Here is a 14,314-nt window from a genome sequence, read left to right as displayed (position 1 = left end):
AAACTTTTCATCTCTCCTCATGCAAAATGTTCACGAAAACTTGCTCCTCGTGTATAATAATAGTCTTTTTGGACAACAATGTCGTATTTTGATCTATTGTTATTTTAAAAAATTGAAAGGAAAAAATAAAGAAGTGTTCTGTAAAACTTCATGAAGACCCTTTACAGACCTCCTTATCGAGGACACCCCCAGGACAGACGTTGCCATCGTACCGAGTTATGCTTCATGCCGTGTCTCGTGTCATCTCACCAAACCTGGTACTACAGCCGTATCCTGCCATATACCCACTGTTCCCTGCAAGGGAAGGTGTATTAGGTATATAGAAACTCCAAGGATATCGTGGCGGCCAGATTTTTCAGTCGTTGGGTGGGGCGCGACGGAGAACAAAGTGGGACCGACACAAGTGATTTCCTAGCGGTACGGTGTGGGGGACTGTACCGGTACCCCTTCCCCTCGCAACCCGGTCGTGTGGACACTCTTCCCGTGTGCTACTGATGAAAGAGGCTTACACAAATCCCCAGGACTACTGTCAAGACATATGCACGAGAGGGAAAGCCTAGGAGGGACCGTAACGACCATCAGAATTTCTCCCGGACACGGTGTGAGTACCACCGTACAGAAAACTGCTGAACACGCACGATAAAAAGAGACCGCTATTCCGGATAACCACAACTTGTAGCAGAATTCTAAAGAAATATGGAGGCTCCTGTTGTACCAAGGTAAGAAAGTCTATTATCAAAAAGAAAAAGAAAATGTAAGAACAGGATATTGTGAATTGTGCAAAGAATTGTTGGAATGTGGCATAGTGGTTTTGACAATACGGTACAGGTGTTCCGGTTTACCGTTACCTGAGTAGCCAAGTTCACTCTCGACAGGTGCTTTTATTCGTATTCACCTGTCTCAACATATCCTTCAAGAAATACATCAAGACCCCAAGCATAAAAACGTACGCTCTTGAACGTTGAAGCTTGCAAACTTGTCAATTTCAAACACAACAACAACAAGTTTAAAATGAATTGTTGCAGGATAACGTTACAGTATTCATGTGTGAAACCGGATACTTAAGGGCTACCCTCCTTCTTAAGTCTCTAATCCTTATCTTCAAACGTTAGGAAAGATACACCTGAAGTATGTGTTAATTTTGTTAGCTTTATAGCCATATATATATATTTTAGCACAAATAGTTAACATGTGTAATAAAGTGTGGGTGGGTGGGGTTAGGGTTAACTTTATATGAAATGAGGCATTTTTTAATTTACAAACTCGGATAACAGTTATATTTCTACGTGAACATTTGCACCGCAGAACGAACGTAAGAATCGATGAACGACTCGAGTGGGGAGTCCCCTGGGTCAAGTACAGGAAGTCAACATCCAACACGTCATAAATACAGGATATATGTTTACAGTATCTATTAGGGGTTAACCATTACCATTATGTAAGTACGACCGGGGATAATGTTGTATATGTAATTGTTTTAACATTACACCTGCCAAATTTCTGCTAGTGTGATGTTTGCCATTCTGATACAGGGAGGCCGTCGAGAGGTAATAAAAAGTGTGTTTAACTTTTACGTTTGCTCACAGCTTGTGAAATGTGATAGAGGGTGCTATAAAAGGACCACACCTTTTGAACTTTGTACTTGCAATGCGTTGACTAATTTTTTTTAGAATATCAGGAAATATTTACAAATTTTGAGAAATATACAGTACATTTTTCAAATGCATCTCGACATTATCAAGTTATCTGACAGCATAGCGTGCTTTGTAATTCATATAGAAATACATAACATTTCATATGGGTCCCTATACCTCAACTGGTAGCGGGTTCATAGTTGAGCTCCTGGTTCCAATAAGTTGGTAACTGGAAGGCCCCAGTTCGAATCCGGGGAAGGGTATCCTGGTAGGAGTTGCATTTGTTTTCAGAAGGGACGTAAAATGGGGGTCTCATGTTTGCGGAGTTACCTCGAGCAAGTTACAACAGCCTCATTACTTAGATGGGTACCTGCTGGCTGTAATGATGCAACAAGGTGAATATGATGGATCTGAATGGCACAAGAAAAAGCTATAGCTCGTATATACATACATTTTCTTCACACATCCACCAAACCCTTTTTGTCGGCTTTGTCAGATTCTCTGAATACCTGAGTCAGCATTGCAAATGATATTGTTTTTATTCATTAGTGCAAAGTAGGGAAACAAATGGATGATCCCCCTGCATTAGCAGAAACCATTCAAATTAGGATCACAAGGAAGTCATCCACAGGACAAAAGGTTGTTAATTAATTGTGACCTTGTAATCATCAGTTTTCTCAAGTAGGTTTGAAAGTCGATTCTAAATTTGACTCCTTTGTTTTCTATATTCCTGTGCTTGACACTTGTCTATTTTAGTATACAGCAGGTAGAGTTTTGTCATTTTTAGTTTGATTCACTTGAATGTACTTCATAGTGTGGCTATAGCATCAATGAATCTGATAAAAGCATTTATGCAATCTTAGAAATCATGTTTAAAGCTATGAACTTGCATCTTTGGTCAGGAAGACATATTACAATGAAATGATTGACAATGTCACACCTTGGGCTGATGATAAGATTGACAGGACAGACAGAGAGGGTGGGACTGTGACATGTTAAATGCGTCAGCTGACAACCAATGGTGACACCAGAAGTGGGCCGGCCACCTGTTCCTGATTGGTGTAATCAGTGCTTCCTGTGCACCTGCTGGGTGATATGGAGTAGATACAGTTCCTGCCACCCTCCTCACTGTTAGAAATAATGTTGGACTGGAAAAAACAACATGAAAACAGAGTCTGAGGGGATATTCTGTGTACTTTGATACTGTAAATTGTGATGGTTTTATTTCTTGGTAGGAGGGAAAAGATGGTTTTTGCAGTGTTTTAAGTTTGCAGTTGAAACAATTCTGTATACAGTAGTAATACATTTTAAAAGCATATTTGCTGGATGTCACAGGCTAGTATGAAAGAGTATTCTCTAGAGGGTCTCCTTATCATTTGTTGTCTGGCGGTGGTATAGGGGTGTTTCATGTTATCAGGAAATGTTCATTCAAGACGGTTTTGTCAGAATGACTTGAAATTCAAGTCGTTCTGATAAAGGATGTTTGTAGAATCATTTTTATAAAGTCACTGAGTCAAAAGTCAGTATTAGAATGCTGTAAATCTTATAAATATTTTTTAGAAAACTTTATGAAATTGTAGAGAGGGTTGTAGTTTTCAGCAGTATTATGACTTATGAAAATCTGTAGAAAAACCAACAAGGAACATTTTGTCCTTCACTGACAATTGAAAATTGTTAAATAGAACAATTAGTTGTCATCTGAAGTAGACCATCTGTTGGGAGAGGGACAATGGGTTTTGAGTTCTCCCTAGTGGGATGTGACTGAACGCCCGCATGCGTCACAATAGAAAATATCCCTTGCATTGTAATCAGCGTTTAGCTTTATTTCCCACAAAGTCAAGGAATCGTTGTTGTTTATTCATTGCTACCAAGAAGCTACCCAATACATATACGTATATACAATGTAGGTATCTTTATTATAGTTGGATAGCTAGTGTTTGTGAAAAATTCACATCCACAAATCAATCAGGAATACCTGCACAGCTCCAATTTTGCCAATATTTTGAGCCATGGCGGAGAATATGGCTGTTACTTTTGGAGCAGACATAAAACTAACATTGTCACAGTGATGGCATTCAGGCCAGTGCAAATCTCTTCCGTCTTGTTCAAGTGTAACAGGGTGTGGACCAACTGTTTGTTTTTGGCGTGGACATGGTATGTGGTCGTGTGTGATGTTTTGGGTGGGACAACATTTCAGCACATGGATGTGAAATTTGTATGGCTTCCACGATATATATTTAGAAGAAACAATATGAAATATTATCAGACTGGTCTTGACATTGAAGCTACAACATCTTTCCCTTTGCTTTCGCTGTCTGTGGTGAATCAACCAAAAATGTTGTTGTCACAATTGAAGATGGAAAGGTAAGTTTAACAACCGAAATCCAGTTGGAAGATACATTTAATTGTTTCTGAGTTGTAATTTTATTATTAAGTATTTATCAGATTGACTTGCTATAGTCTTTTGCCTTTGTTTGGCATTTTTATTATACTATTTCTTTGTTTGCTGGTCGTGAAATTGACTGATGAATGGATTTGTGCATGTTTTGCCATTCTGAATACAGCGATGTGTTCAGTCAATGTCATTTTATGTTAATCCTGACATTTTGGTGAAAGGCTTTAGCTATACCACTGCTGAGAGTGGTTCTAGGAACTGCAAGGTTTTACACAAGGCATGCAAATATCTGACAAGTTAAGATTGGATTTAAGACTGTTCGGCGAAGGATATTATGAATTTAAAGATTTAATCTTCATTCGGAAGGCTGTCTGCCTTAGTTTTCTTGCATTTTTGGAAACTCAAAAGAAAAGTGATACTTTTGGGTAAGGGGCACTTTATACAGAAATATTGTACATTCATTCTCAAGTCGGACTCTTGAAGCAGCATTCGTATGTAAAAATGCTGAAATCCAATACTGTGTAGTTGTATCAAATTTAGAAAGTGTTTTGAGACTATTTGAAGTGATCTGGTAAGGGTGCAGGTTGGATTTTTGTACCATTGATAAATTTTCATAGAATAAATTGGCCCTAACCACTAAGTCTATGGGAACTTGGAAAGGAGAAAAGGTTATTGTATAACTTGGCTGGAGCTAGAAGCTCAAAATCAAATGTCAGGTGGCTTTATCCATCTCACAGCAACGATAGCTAATGGTCTGCTCAGAGCAGGCATTTCTGCACTGGTGTATTCAGTAATTCAATCAATTTCCCACCATTAGTGCTGACAAGGTCACTTTGTCTGCTCTGTGAAGGGATTTGATGGGTGCCTAAACGGGGGATTTTTGCCCTCACAGTTCACTTGTTTCAATCCAGCCAGTTAAGAATTTCTCATTACTTTTGGGTGCTGTCTAGGAAACTCTATACTTGACTAGTTATGTTTTGAGCTTTAGCTAATCCTATTTTCTGGATTTGGTGTTGTTAAGATTTATGCATAAAACATTAACCTTCTCCCTGCTGCCTAACTCTGTAACCAATACCAATAAAGAATGGGGGGCCAAACAGCTACTTCAGTGTGTTAAAGGTTAACCTGTGGTTCACACTATGAGTGGTGGCAGTATGGCATACCAGTAAATTTTAATACAGCTGTTCCGTTTTGAATAGGGGGTAGCCATGAGATTTCTCTACTTGGAAAACTTCTCTGTGAAGAATAATTTGATATGTGGGATAACCATTGTGTTTTTTTTTTTTCTCGAATATCTCTTTTAAAAGGTGCAGCATTGCATCATCCAAAGTTAAGACAGTGTAGAACAGTTGTTTAACAAACTTTCAAAGCTTGACTCTAGTCTAGTAGAATGTGGAAAATGTCTGCGTTTATCTAAAAGATATTGGGATACATTAGTAATGACATCATTATCGTGGGTTGATTTCAAGCAGATGTTAGGTGTAAAATGGAAATGTTTTCTGACCAGATATATACACACGTTTCCATATACATATATAGAGAGCCTAATCTCTAAGCAGATACTGAGGTAGAAAAATTGTAATCTTGAGGGTAGCAAATTATGACTTTCAGAAACCCCAGTACAGTGAGAAAACGTTTTGATACCTACATCTGCTTGGAGATAACATTCTAAAGCATACCACTCAAACCAATAGAAGTTACATAAAATGTGTTTTGGCAAAACTACCCACTTAGGCAGACGGACCCTGTACTCAAATAGAGCACTCATTACCGGAAAGGGTGCTGTCTGCATTGCTGAAGTGGCCGGTTTAGTCATAAGGGCAACTCACACATTTTTACAGGTTTGAAGAGGGTGCAGTTAACTGGGAAATTGTTTCATCACACTTGACCCAACCTTTTTTCACATAGTGGTGTAATAGTATGAGACGCACTGAGCTACATTTACACACAGTGTTGGACAAAAATGTCCATGTTGGGATGGAGAAAAGTTTCCCCCATCTGAACTTCATGACATGAAAATGATGAAAATGTATTTTTTTCTAGCTCAAAATGACAGATTTAATAACAAAAATTAACAATATGGGCTCCCAAACAATGAGCGGAACAGTAAAAATTAAAGCTAGAGACAGCCCTGGTATATATATATATAAGATAACTTTAATGCGCAACAATTGTACAAGGTACAAAGAATGGCTATATATGTGAAATAGGAGGTACCCAGGATTTTTTACATGTCTCTCTCAGTCTCTGTGCCAAAATTCATTTGAGAAGTCACAATATATTCATTTTAATAGTCAATTTCATTGACTTCGAATCTTTTCTTGGGAATGGACCTATTCCTTTATTTTTCTGCCAAATTTGTCGTTGGACCCCTTGAACAAAAACAAAACATCTGTTTTCTTGCGACCAGGATTTATGTCCTTAGCTAGTAATATTGGCTAAATTAAAAAAAAAGAACAAGTAACTTGTACAAAATTCTACATTTTTTCATGTTTTCCGACTGAACTCTGAGTGAACCCTTCTTGCCAGTGTGATATTGCTGTATATAGGTCAGGAATACAGGTTGATTGTGGTCATAAAACGTGACGACACCAATCATGGTACTTGTACATGATCACATGGTGTAACACCTGTTTTTAGGCCCCTTTAAATCATTGTTTATGTGTCACAGTGAAGAAAATTGAATAACAGTTAGGAACATTTAGGAGAGAATGAAAAAATAGAACCCAAAGAAAAGTTGATATCTCTCAGACAAAAACTGCTGGAAAACATTGTTTTATGTTTTTTCCACCGGACTTATGTTATACATTGTAGTCATATTTCTACTTGAGACAGAGGTCAATAACCTGAAACAGAAATGTCAATTTGTTTAGCCTCAATCCGTTAGAGTATTCCCAGAATTGGCATCTAACAAGCCATGACACAATAAATATTGTTCATCTAATATTTGCCTCGGTGACATCAAAGAGTATCGTAAACTATAAGGAGTAAACAGTTTGTAATCTTTTTTACGACGCCGTCAGCAACATTCCAAACAGGTGTTTAAATAAATGTCTACTTGTGACAAGGTTAAGCCGCTAATTGTTTTATAGTTGTTAATTAGGTTTAAAACAGAAAATCAAACCTTTTGCTTACTTTGTACTACTTTCCAAGCAGACGTGTGGCTCCGGCTGGTTTTTGACAGGGCAAAATAGAAAGCCTCAGACAAAAAGGCCTAAAACATTTTAAAAACAGCCAGAGCCAAACCTCTGCTTGGAGAAAGAGTAGCTATGTGCCTTTGGAGAAGGTTATCTTTGGTATGATGCTAATCAGGACAAAGTGGAGACCGGTCAATAGAGGTCCTTGACCCTTGCTGTTCAAGTAAAATGGAAAAGCTTTTTATATCAGTATGTGCAAATTGATTAAGCCACATCTGTTGTAGGGTTCAATTTTGCAGAAATAGAACAAGTTACCGTGAAGTTACGAACCCTTTTAGTTTTCTCCTTTTTTATTTTATTTTTTATTCTATATGTTTTTAATGATAAAATCTTGATAATCCTTATGAATCAAGAGACTTGTGGGGGTACACAATGTTCAACATCATCAGAATATTCGATTTTCTTTGACAAAACCTTGAAAATAAAACTACACGCTCGTTCTCATTCAAATGTACAGATTTTGTAACTTCCATTACCGTTTGAAGTAAGACGTTCCTGACAATAGGATATGCCACATATAAGGTGCCAAAATGTCATTTTTATGATGACTTAAAACTTTTCTGGCTTTTAAAAACGACAGTTTGGCACCTTATATGTGGCATATCTTAATGTCAGGAACGTCTTACTTCAAACAGTAACAGAAGTTACAAATGTGTACATTTAAATGAAAACGAGCGTACAGCAAATATTTCAAAATTTACAGTAATTGCTAAAATTCATGTTTTTGCTTAATTTCTTTACAATAGATTTTGAATACAATTGTTAAGGACATAGAGTAAATAATGTGAGTATTTGGCTGTGTCTGAAGTCTTATCCAGTGTTTTTCTAAGGATCAGTGTTAGGATTAAGCAAATCAGCAGCTTCTGTTCAGTTCCATTCATCCAACTCAGTTGTTGGACTTCTTTTCAAAGCATTGTTGCCAAAATACGTCACTCTGCCAAGGTAATATATGGTAGGAAAAACACTGTTATCTGTGGCCACTCTAGTTTATTGTAGACTTGAAGTATGTGTGATGACCAGTATCACTGTTCATGTCAGTAAACTATAAATTATGTTGTTGAGGCATGCTGTTTTGATGCTGTTAGGTCCTTTTTTGTCTAAAGGTTTCAAATATTGGCCAGTCACTGGTCCGTGGGATAATCTGCTGTTTTTGAAAAACAAATTGTGTTGCAATCTTTCAGATGTACTCATTTTGTCAGGAATCAATTAACAATTGAATATTCTATATAATAGACAAACTCGAAATCACTTTGATGTTTGACTCAATGACAATTTGACAGATTCGCCACATATATATGATTCTGGCTGATCCTATTGGTTGCCTTTCAGAAAACTTTATCAATCAAGTCAGATATTAGATAGGATGAGATTTTGTATAAGAATTGTATGAAAAAACATATTAGATTTGCATAATCGTTTACAACACATTCATCCATAAATTCCTTTTTTTCTACCTCCGTCGGTCAGATTTTCCAATGCACCCCTCCCCCTTGGGAAAGCCACTGATTAACCCATTTCTACCCATTACTTGTGATGGTGCACCAAGTACTTAAGCTAATGTGTCCCATAATTACCCTTTTTATGCACATTACTGGTTCTAGAAAGAAGCCTGGGTGAGAATACCCATTATTTAGGAGAATCATCTACTGTAGCTTGTGTCGGCTGAAATTTTCCCAAAATATGTTTTGGTTCTGAATCTGGTTTAAATTCTTTCTTCCTTTTTTCCCTAAAAATTCTTGTGAAGTTGATCTTTTCTTTTTTTGCCTGATTTAAAATCATCCCACTTGTTATAAAATGTCAGGATTTCAAACAGAATTTACCCCCGGTTGAACACAATATTGTTACATGATGGCCCAGACATAAGCAATGTTTGACCAAATTGTTGAATGTTTACCTTAGATATCAGTGTTAACAGTTTCCACATCTATGTCCGGACCTCACCCATAGAAAGGAATGCTGGAAACTGTACAACAAGTTGGGTATTCTGGAATGTATGATTTATCTTTGTTTCATTGCTAATGAATAAAACAATGCAGAATTTGTAATAATGTAAATTCAAATATTGCCAAGAAATCTTTCTTTTGGACATGTACTATATACATGTACCATGTGGGTCCTCAGCTAGAAGTACTGTAAATTCGTTAATTTTCGCAGAGACTTTATAACACAATTCCGTATTACCGTAGTAATGCAAAAAGACATATTTGCAGTGTTATGGTTTTGTGGTTAGAGGTCAGAAATAAAAACGCTGTAACCATTTCAAGATTTACAGTATTCCTAGAGCATTGAATGTGAGAGAATTAATTATTCAGTCAAATAAATTTCCTGGGCTCAAAAGACTTAAAGCTGCAAGTCTTTGTTTCTAGTAACCAATGTTTCGTGTGAGCAAGATCGTTCTTGGCATCCCAGTGCTTACATGTGGAGGTTAGGGTTGACTTAAATCCGTTCCATTTAAGGCATGAAGGGGGTGAGCGTGACTGATATATTTGTTGTTGACATCCGTCTTTGGGGAATTAATCAAGTTCCTCTCATCAGCACATTTCCAACATAACTTTTAACATGTCCCTGGGATGTGTTTGTGTAAGAAGTTATTTTTAACGGAAGCCGAGGACTTTCAAAAACTTTACATTGTAGTACGAGTTCCAGTATTTAGTTACTCCTTTTGGGGGTAAATATACTAGATTGAATTGAAAACTTCTAAATTAGATTGTCTTTTAGATTTACTTTTTCAAAGTAGCTAGCAGAAGTATAATGCGACTTCACTACTCCTCGCTCCAAGGTTTAGCCAAGCTCACCGAGTCACCCCAAATCCTCTTGATAAGTGTGTTGGGTTCTTTTGCATGCCGAGGTTTGGCGCTTGAGGCTTGCGCCTGAAGCTCCCTCATACACGGGACCGCTGGCTTTATGTCACCACCAACAATGACAAATGCAATCCATTACAACATGTCAGAGCCGCGACCGACCTAGGATAGAACTCTGTGCCAGGGATCCACGGAATTCGATCCAGATGGCCAAGCAGCGGGGTTGCGTTACCGCTTGCGCCACAGAGAAAGTGGAATTCAAATTCTGTAGATTCCACATCCTGAGTGGAATCATTAGCAACCTTTGAACTGATTCAGCCAGCCAATGAAACAAAGGGTTGGTCATCTGTGATATTGATAGAAGAGTGTTATCAATTCTTGAAATGTCTGAGAAGTGAGCCCTTCCTTTAAGTACTGTCAGGTGTGTGTCTTGGGTGAGCTCCAAGATGCTGTGAGAGTGAGGGCGTGTCTTAAAGACTGCTGCTGGGATGAGATGACTTGAAGGAGGTTTGAGATGTGGGTGTTTACTGCAGGGGTTATCAGAGGTCATCACAGGCATGCTGCACTCCAGACAGCCTGGGCAGTATGTTTGAACAATGTCTCAATTTGTGCATGTGGGGTGAAAATGTCACTGTTGCACTCCAATACGTTTTCACACACACCAACTTGTACTTTTGTGCGAGCTCTCAAGAAATAGTTTTCCGTCTTGGAACAACTTGGACTTGAAGTTGAATTGTTTTGTATTTGAAGTTTGAAGACTATCGCGTTTTGGAATATAGAGATCTTGGTACTTTTGTAAGAAACATTGAACTCTGGTATTGATGAAAGGGTCCTCCGGGGTATTCAAGAACTCGATTGCTATAATATTTGCCCTGTGTTCAGGCTTCAACTTATGGAAATTTGACAGAACAAACTGGATTCAACCATAATGATTTAGTCTCTTATGAATTATGATACCCGCTTCTGGAGTGGAATGCTCCTTTAAGTCCACTGTTTAAGTCATAGACAGTTTTCCATCAAATTTGGTATGGAGGGACGTTTTTCACCTGAGTTGTATAAAAGTTATGTCAATGTGATTTTTACTATCTGTAGAATTATAGTTATTGGCATTTTACCAGTTGGGAAATTCTTCTCAGCATTTGTAATGGTACCTTTTTGGATATTGCATAGTAGGGAGCGTTTTGAGCGTGCTCCGTGTGTTTATTATTATGAAATATGAGATGTGAACGGCACTGGCCATACACCTGTTGGAGGTCAGAGGTCATGGTTTGAACAAAACATAAAAACAGTGTAAGTAAAAACATCAGGCCACTACTATGTGTGTCGGTGTGTGTGGTAGTCTTGTGACAGAACGTCCAAATTGCTTTTGCTGTTTAGTTTCACCTCTTTGAGTGGAGAGTACTCATGGCCACATCAATTGCTTTTGCTGGTTCACAGCATGTTACTTTCCAATGTTATCATCAAAAGGTTGCTCTGAATACACTGTACTTAAGGGTATTAAAGAGATAGGTATTTTAATTACGTTTCCTTTAATGTTAGGTACTATAATGAAATCAGAAAAGGATGGCTGTTTTACTGTAATGACAACTAATTGACAATATGAAATATAGTTGCAGGGATTAAAAATATGCTGAAAATAATTATTCCGCATATTGTAATGAAGTTCTAAATGTTGTCAAAGACAGTTTTGGGGATATTATATTCATACGGATGGATGGAAATAGTTATCAAGTGCAGGATATTGTTGAATTTCAGCCTTTTTGATACATAGAAATGTTGTGTTTGAACCTAAACGTAACTAGTTCGAAGCCGTGTATCTGTTTTAACTTGTTATCTGAATATGTTTTCACCAAGAAGCAGGTGTTAGAATTGGCCAGGCCTTACAATTGCTTGTCCATTTCCATGACTCCCTGGTATTTGACCAATTCCTCTTCTAATCAAGTCCACATTTGCCAGAGACCAAAGGGCTTTGGAACTGTCCAAATGGGGAGGCCATGGCTTAGCTATAAGTGAACAGAGATTGAGGTTCAGACCCTAAACATTGAATTACAAATTTCAATGTCAAATTGCCAAAAAAAATGATTGGTGAAATTTGACAGATATCGATGATTTGTTTAATAGTTTTTGCCTTTTTCAGAGTAGGAGTGAGTTAAAGGGTCAAAGACAAATATGTTATCTCACCTTTCAAGTCAATATTCCCATTGAGTTTGTTGAATTTTAGGAAAACTGTAGGGATACATGTATCTGGATACTGTATTAGGAGCAAATTGCATACAGAGCATGCTTGCATAATACATTTGTATTATGTGTAAATTGCAGTTTTCAACAAGCTTCAACAGAAAATTAAAAAGGAGAAAATTACTTGGTATGGTACATCAAATATGTTTTTCAATTTTTACCCTGGTCTCTATCTTAAGCCATGTACATATGAACTACAGTCAAACCTGCCCAAGGCGACCACCCGGCGGACCGAGCAAAAACGGTCGCGATGGACAGGTGGTCGCCATGAAGAGGATTCCACTCACATGTTGCCAGGTCGAGGTTTTCAATACAGTACGTAAATGGATGGAAAATTATGTGAATTTAGACAACATGACCCCCACCAGGTTCAATTCTCATTGACAGAAAGATCCTACAAAAACTACATTTTCCGTTATCGTTGTAATAATTGTATACCGCTACATCGTGTACAAATTTTTGTCATAAGGCCACAGCAAGTAAATTTTATGGATGACATCCTCCGCAGACTCCAAAAATAATGAGATAGGGCGAAAAAAAAACAAGGCGGGCCAAAAAAAACAAGATTCCTATATTTTCACATTTTGAGATCATAATTCTTGTCAAACAAGAATGGAGGCGACGAAATATGATATCATGACCAACAGTCTTTTAGTCCTGTATTCAACGAATGTATTAGTCCTGTATTCATTCATATATAATATAAAACCTCCTTGATTCAACAGTAAACATGTCCTTGTAGATGTGTATACATCTTAATAGACTAACTATAACAAATGCAGAAAAGAGCTTGTTGTACCTACAGTACCACCATCTGAAGCAACTACACTGGGTATTCATATGCGATGAAACACCTTGTGTATACAGCTCAATCAACTAGACCCCTCTCCCCATTATTTATATAATGTCCTTGCTAGAACAAATGCAGAAAACAGCTTGTTATCATACCATCATGGGCAGGAACTACACTGGGTATTCATATGCAATGAAACACCTTAGACTGTCAACGTTTACGACATATTTGCAAATTTTTGGCATGTTGACCACCGTCGGAGGGCAATGAAATTTCTTGTTTTTTATTTCGAAATCAGGCGAAAATTAATGAGCGCGCTGATGTCATCCACAAAAATTACTTGCTGTGGCCTAAGTTTGACTACAAAACAATGGTTGCCTCGATGATCGCAGCGCCCTCCCGCATTCACACGTTACATTAAATAGTACACACACGAACATCATCGAAGTTTTAAGGCCTAAGACAAATCCCTAGAAAACAGCTGCTGACCCCAGCCTTTTTTGGGCCACCGACCGCTGAATAAAAGGGGCAACAAGTTTTCGATCTGACAACTAAAGATGAAAACGAGAACGGTGTGATTTCGTCGCGCCGCGCCGCATCGAAAGGTAAGTCAGTGCAGCAGAACGCACACCGTCCAATAAAAGTTTGTGAGATTCATGGAAATAAAAAGAAAATAAGAATATTAATTTTGATTAATAACTAGAGTATTCGTAAATGTTCATACACAAAAGCAACGTGTTTTAGAAAGGTCAGCGGTACGCCAAATCTGTGCCGCGCCAAATCCAAGATGGCGTCGGGACCAAGGAACAATATTTCTCGCCCGACGTTTTGCCCGCCGCGAAGTCATTTTTCGGCGGAATTTAGTAAGACACAGACAGATTTTTGTTGAATATACAAGAAATAGATAGTAGTTTTTGCGAAATCTGACTTTTTGACGCCATGCACTACGTATTCGTTTTGAAAATTGAGTTTAAACCGAACGGCGATAGGCACAACAACATCACAATTTTACATTTGTCTTTACAATGTTTATAGGGGGAACGTTTTATTAAACACTTCATGGAGGAATCGATGCTATAACATTGCTATTCCATATATTTTTGTCCTTATTTTTGTCCTTCAAAGTCTTGAAAACATCTCCGTGAAATCCGACAGCAAAATGATCCGATGTCACCACACGCTTGAAAATTAGGCGGCCGCCATGGGCAAGGATTGTGCTCTGTGCGGTCCCAATTCGTGGCGGTCGCGGTCGCGTT

At 38.0% G+C, this 14,314-nt stretch overlaps 1 protein-coding gene across 1 annotated transcript in view; it reads left to right on the top strand.

Moving 5' to 3' along the window:
- Positions 1 to 172: 172 nt before the first annotated feature.
- Positions 173 to 14,314, top strand: part of LOC136447640 (cordon-bleu protein-like 1) — a 39,607-nt gene continuing 25,465 nt past the window's right edge. Inside the window, exon 1 of the mRNA XM_066446680.1 lies at positions 173 to 719. Coding sequence (XP_066302777.1) covers positions 697 to 719 — 23 coding nt within the window. The 5' untranslated portion in view covers positions 173 to 696. The remainder of the gene's footprint in view (positions 720 to 14,314) is intronic.

The sequence above is a fragment of the Branchiostoma lanceolatum genome, chromosome 13, assembly GCF_035083965.1.
Source record: "Branchiostoma lanceolatum isolate klBraLanc5 chromosome 13, klBraLanc5.hap2, whole genome shotgun sequence".
In the NCBI taxonomy this organism is placed as follows: domain Eukaryota; kingdom Metazoa; phylum Chordata; class Leptocardii; order Amphioxiformes; family Branchiostomatidae; genus Branchiostoma; species Branchiostoma lanceolatum.
The sequence above is the reverse complement of the archived record's forward strand: the minus strand, read 5'-3'. Positions and strand labels throughout refer to the sequence as shown.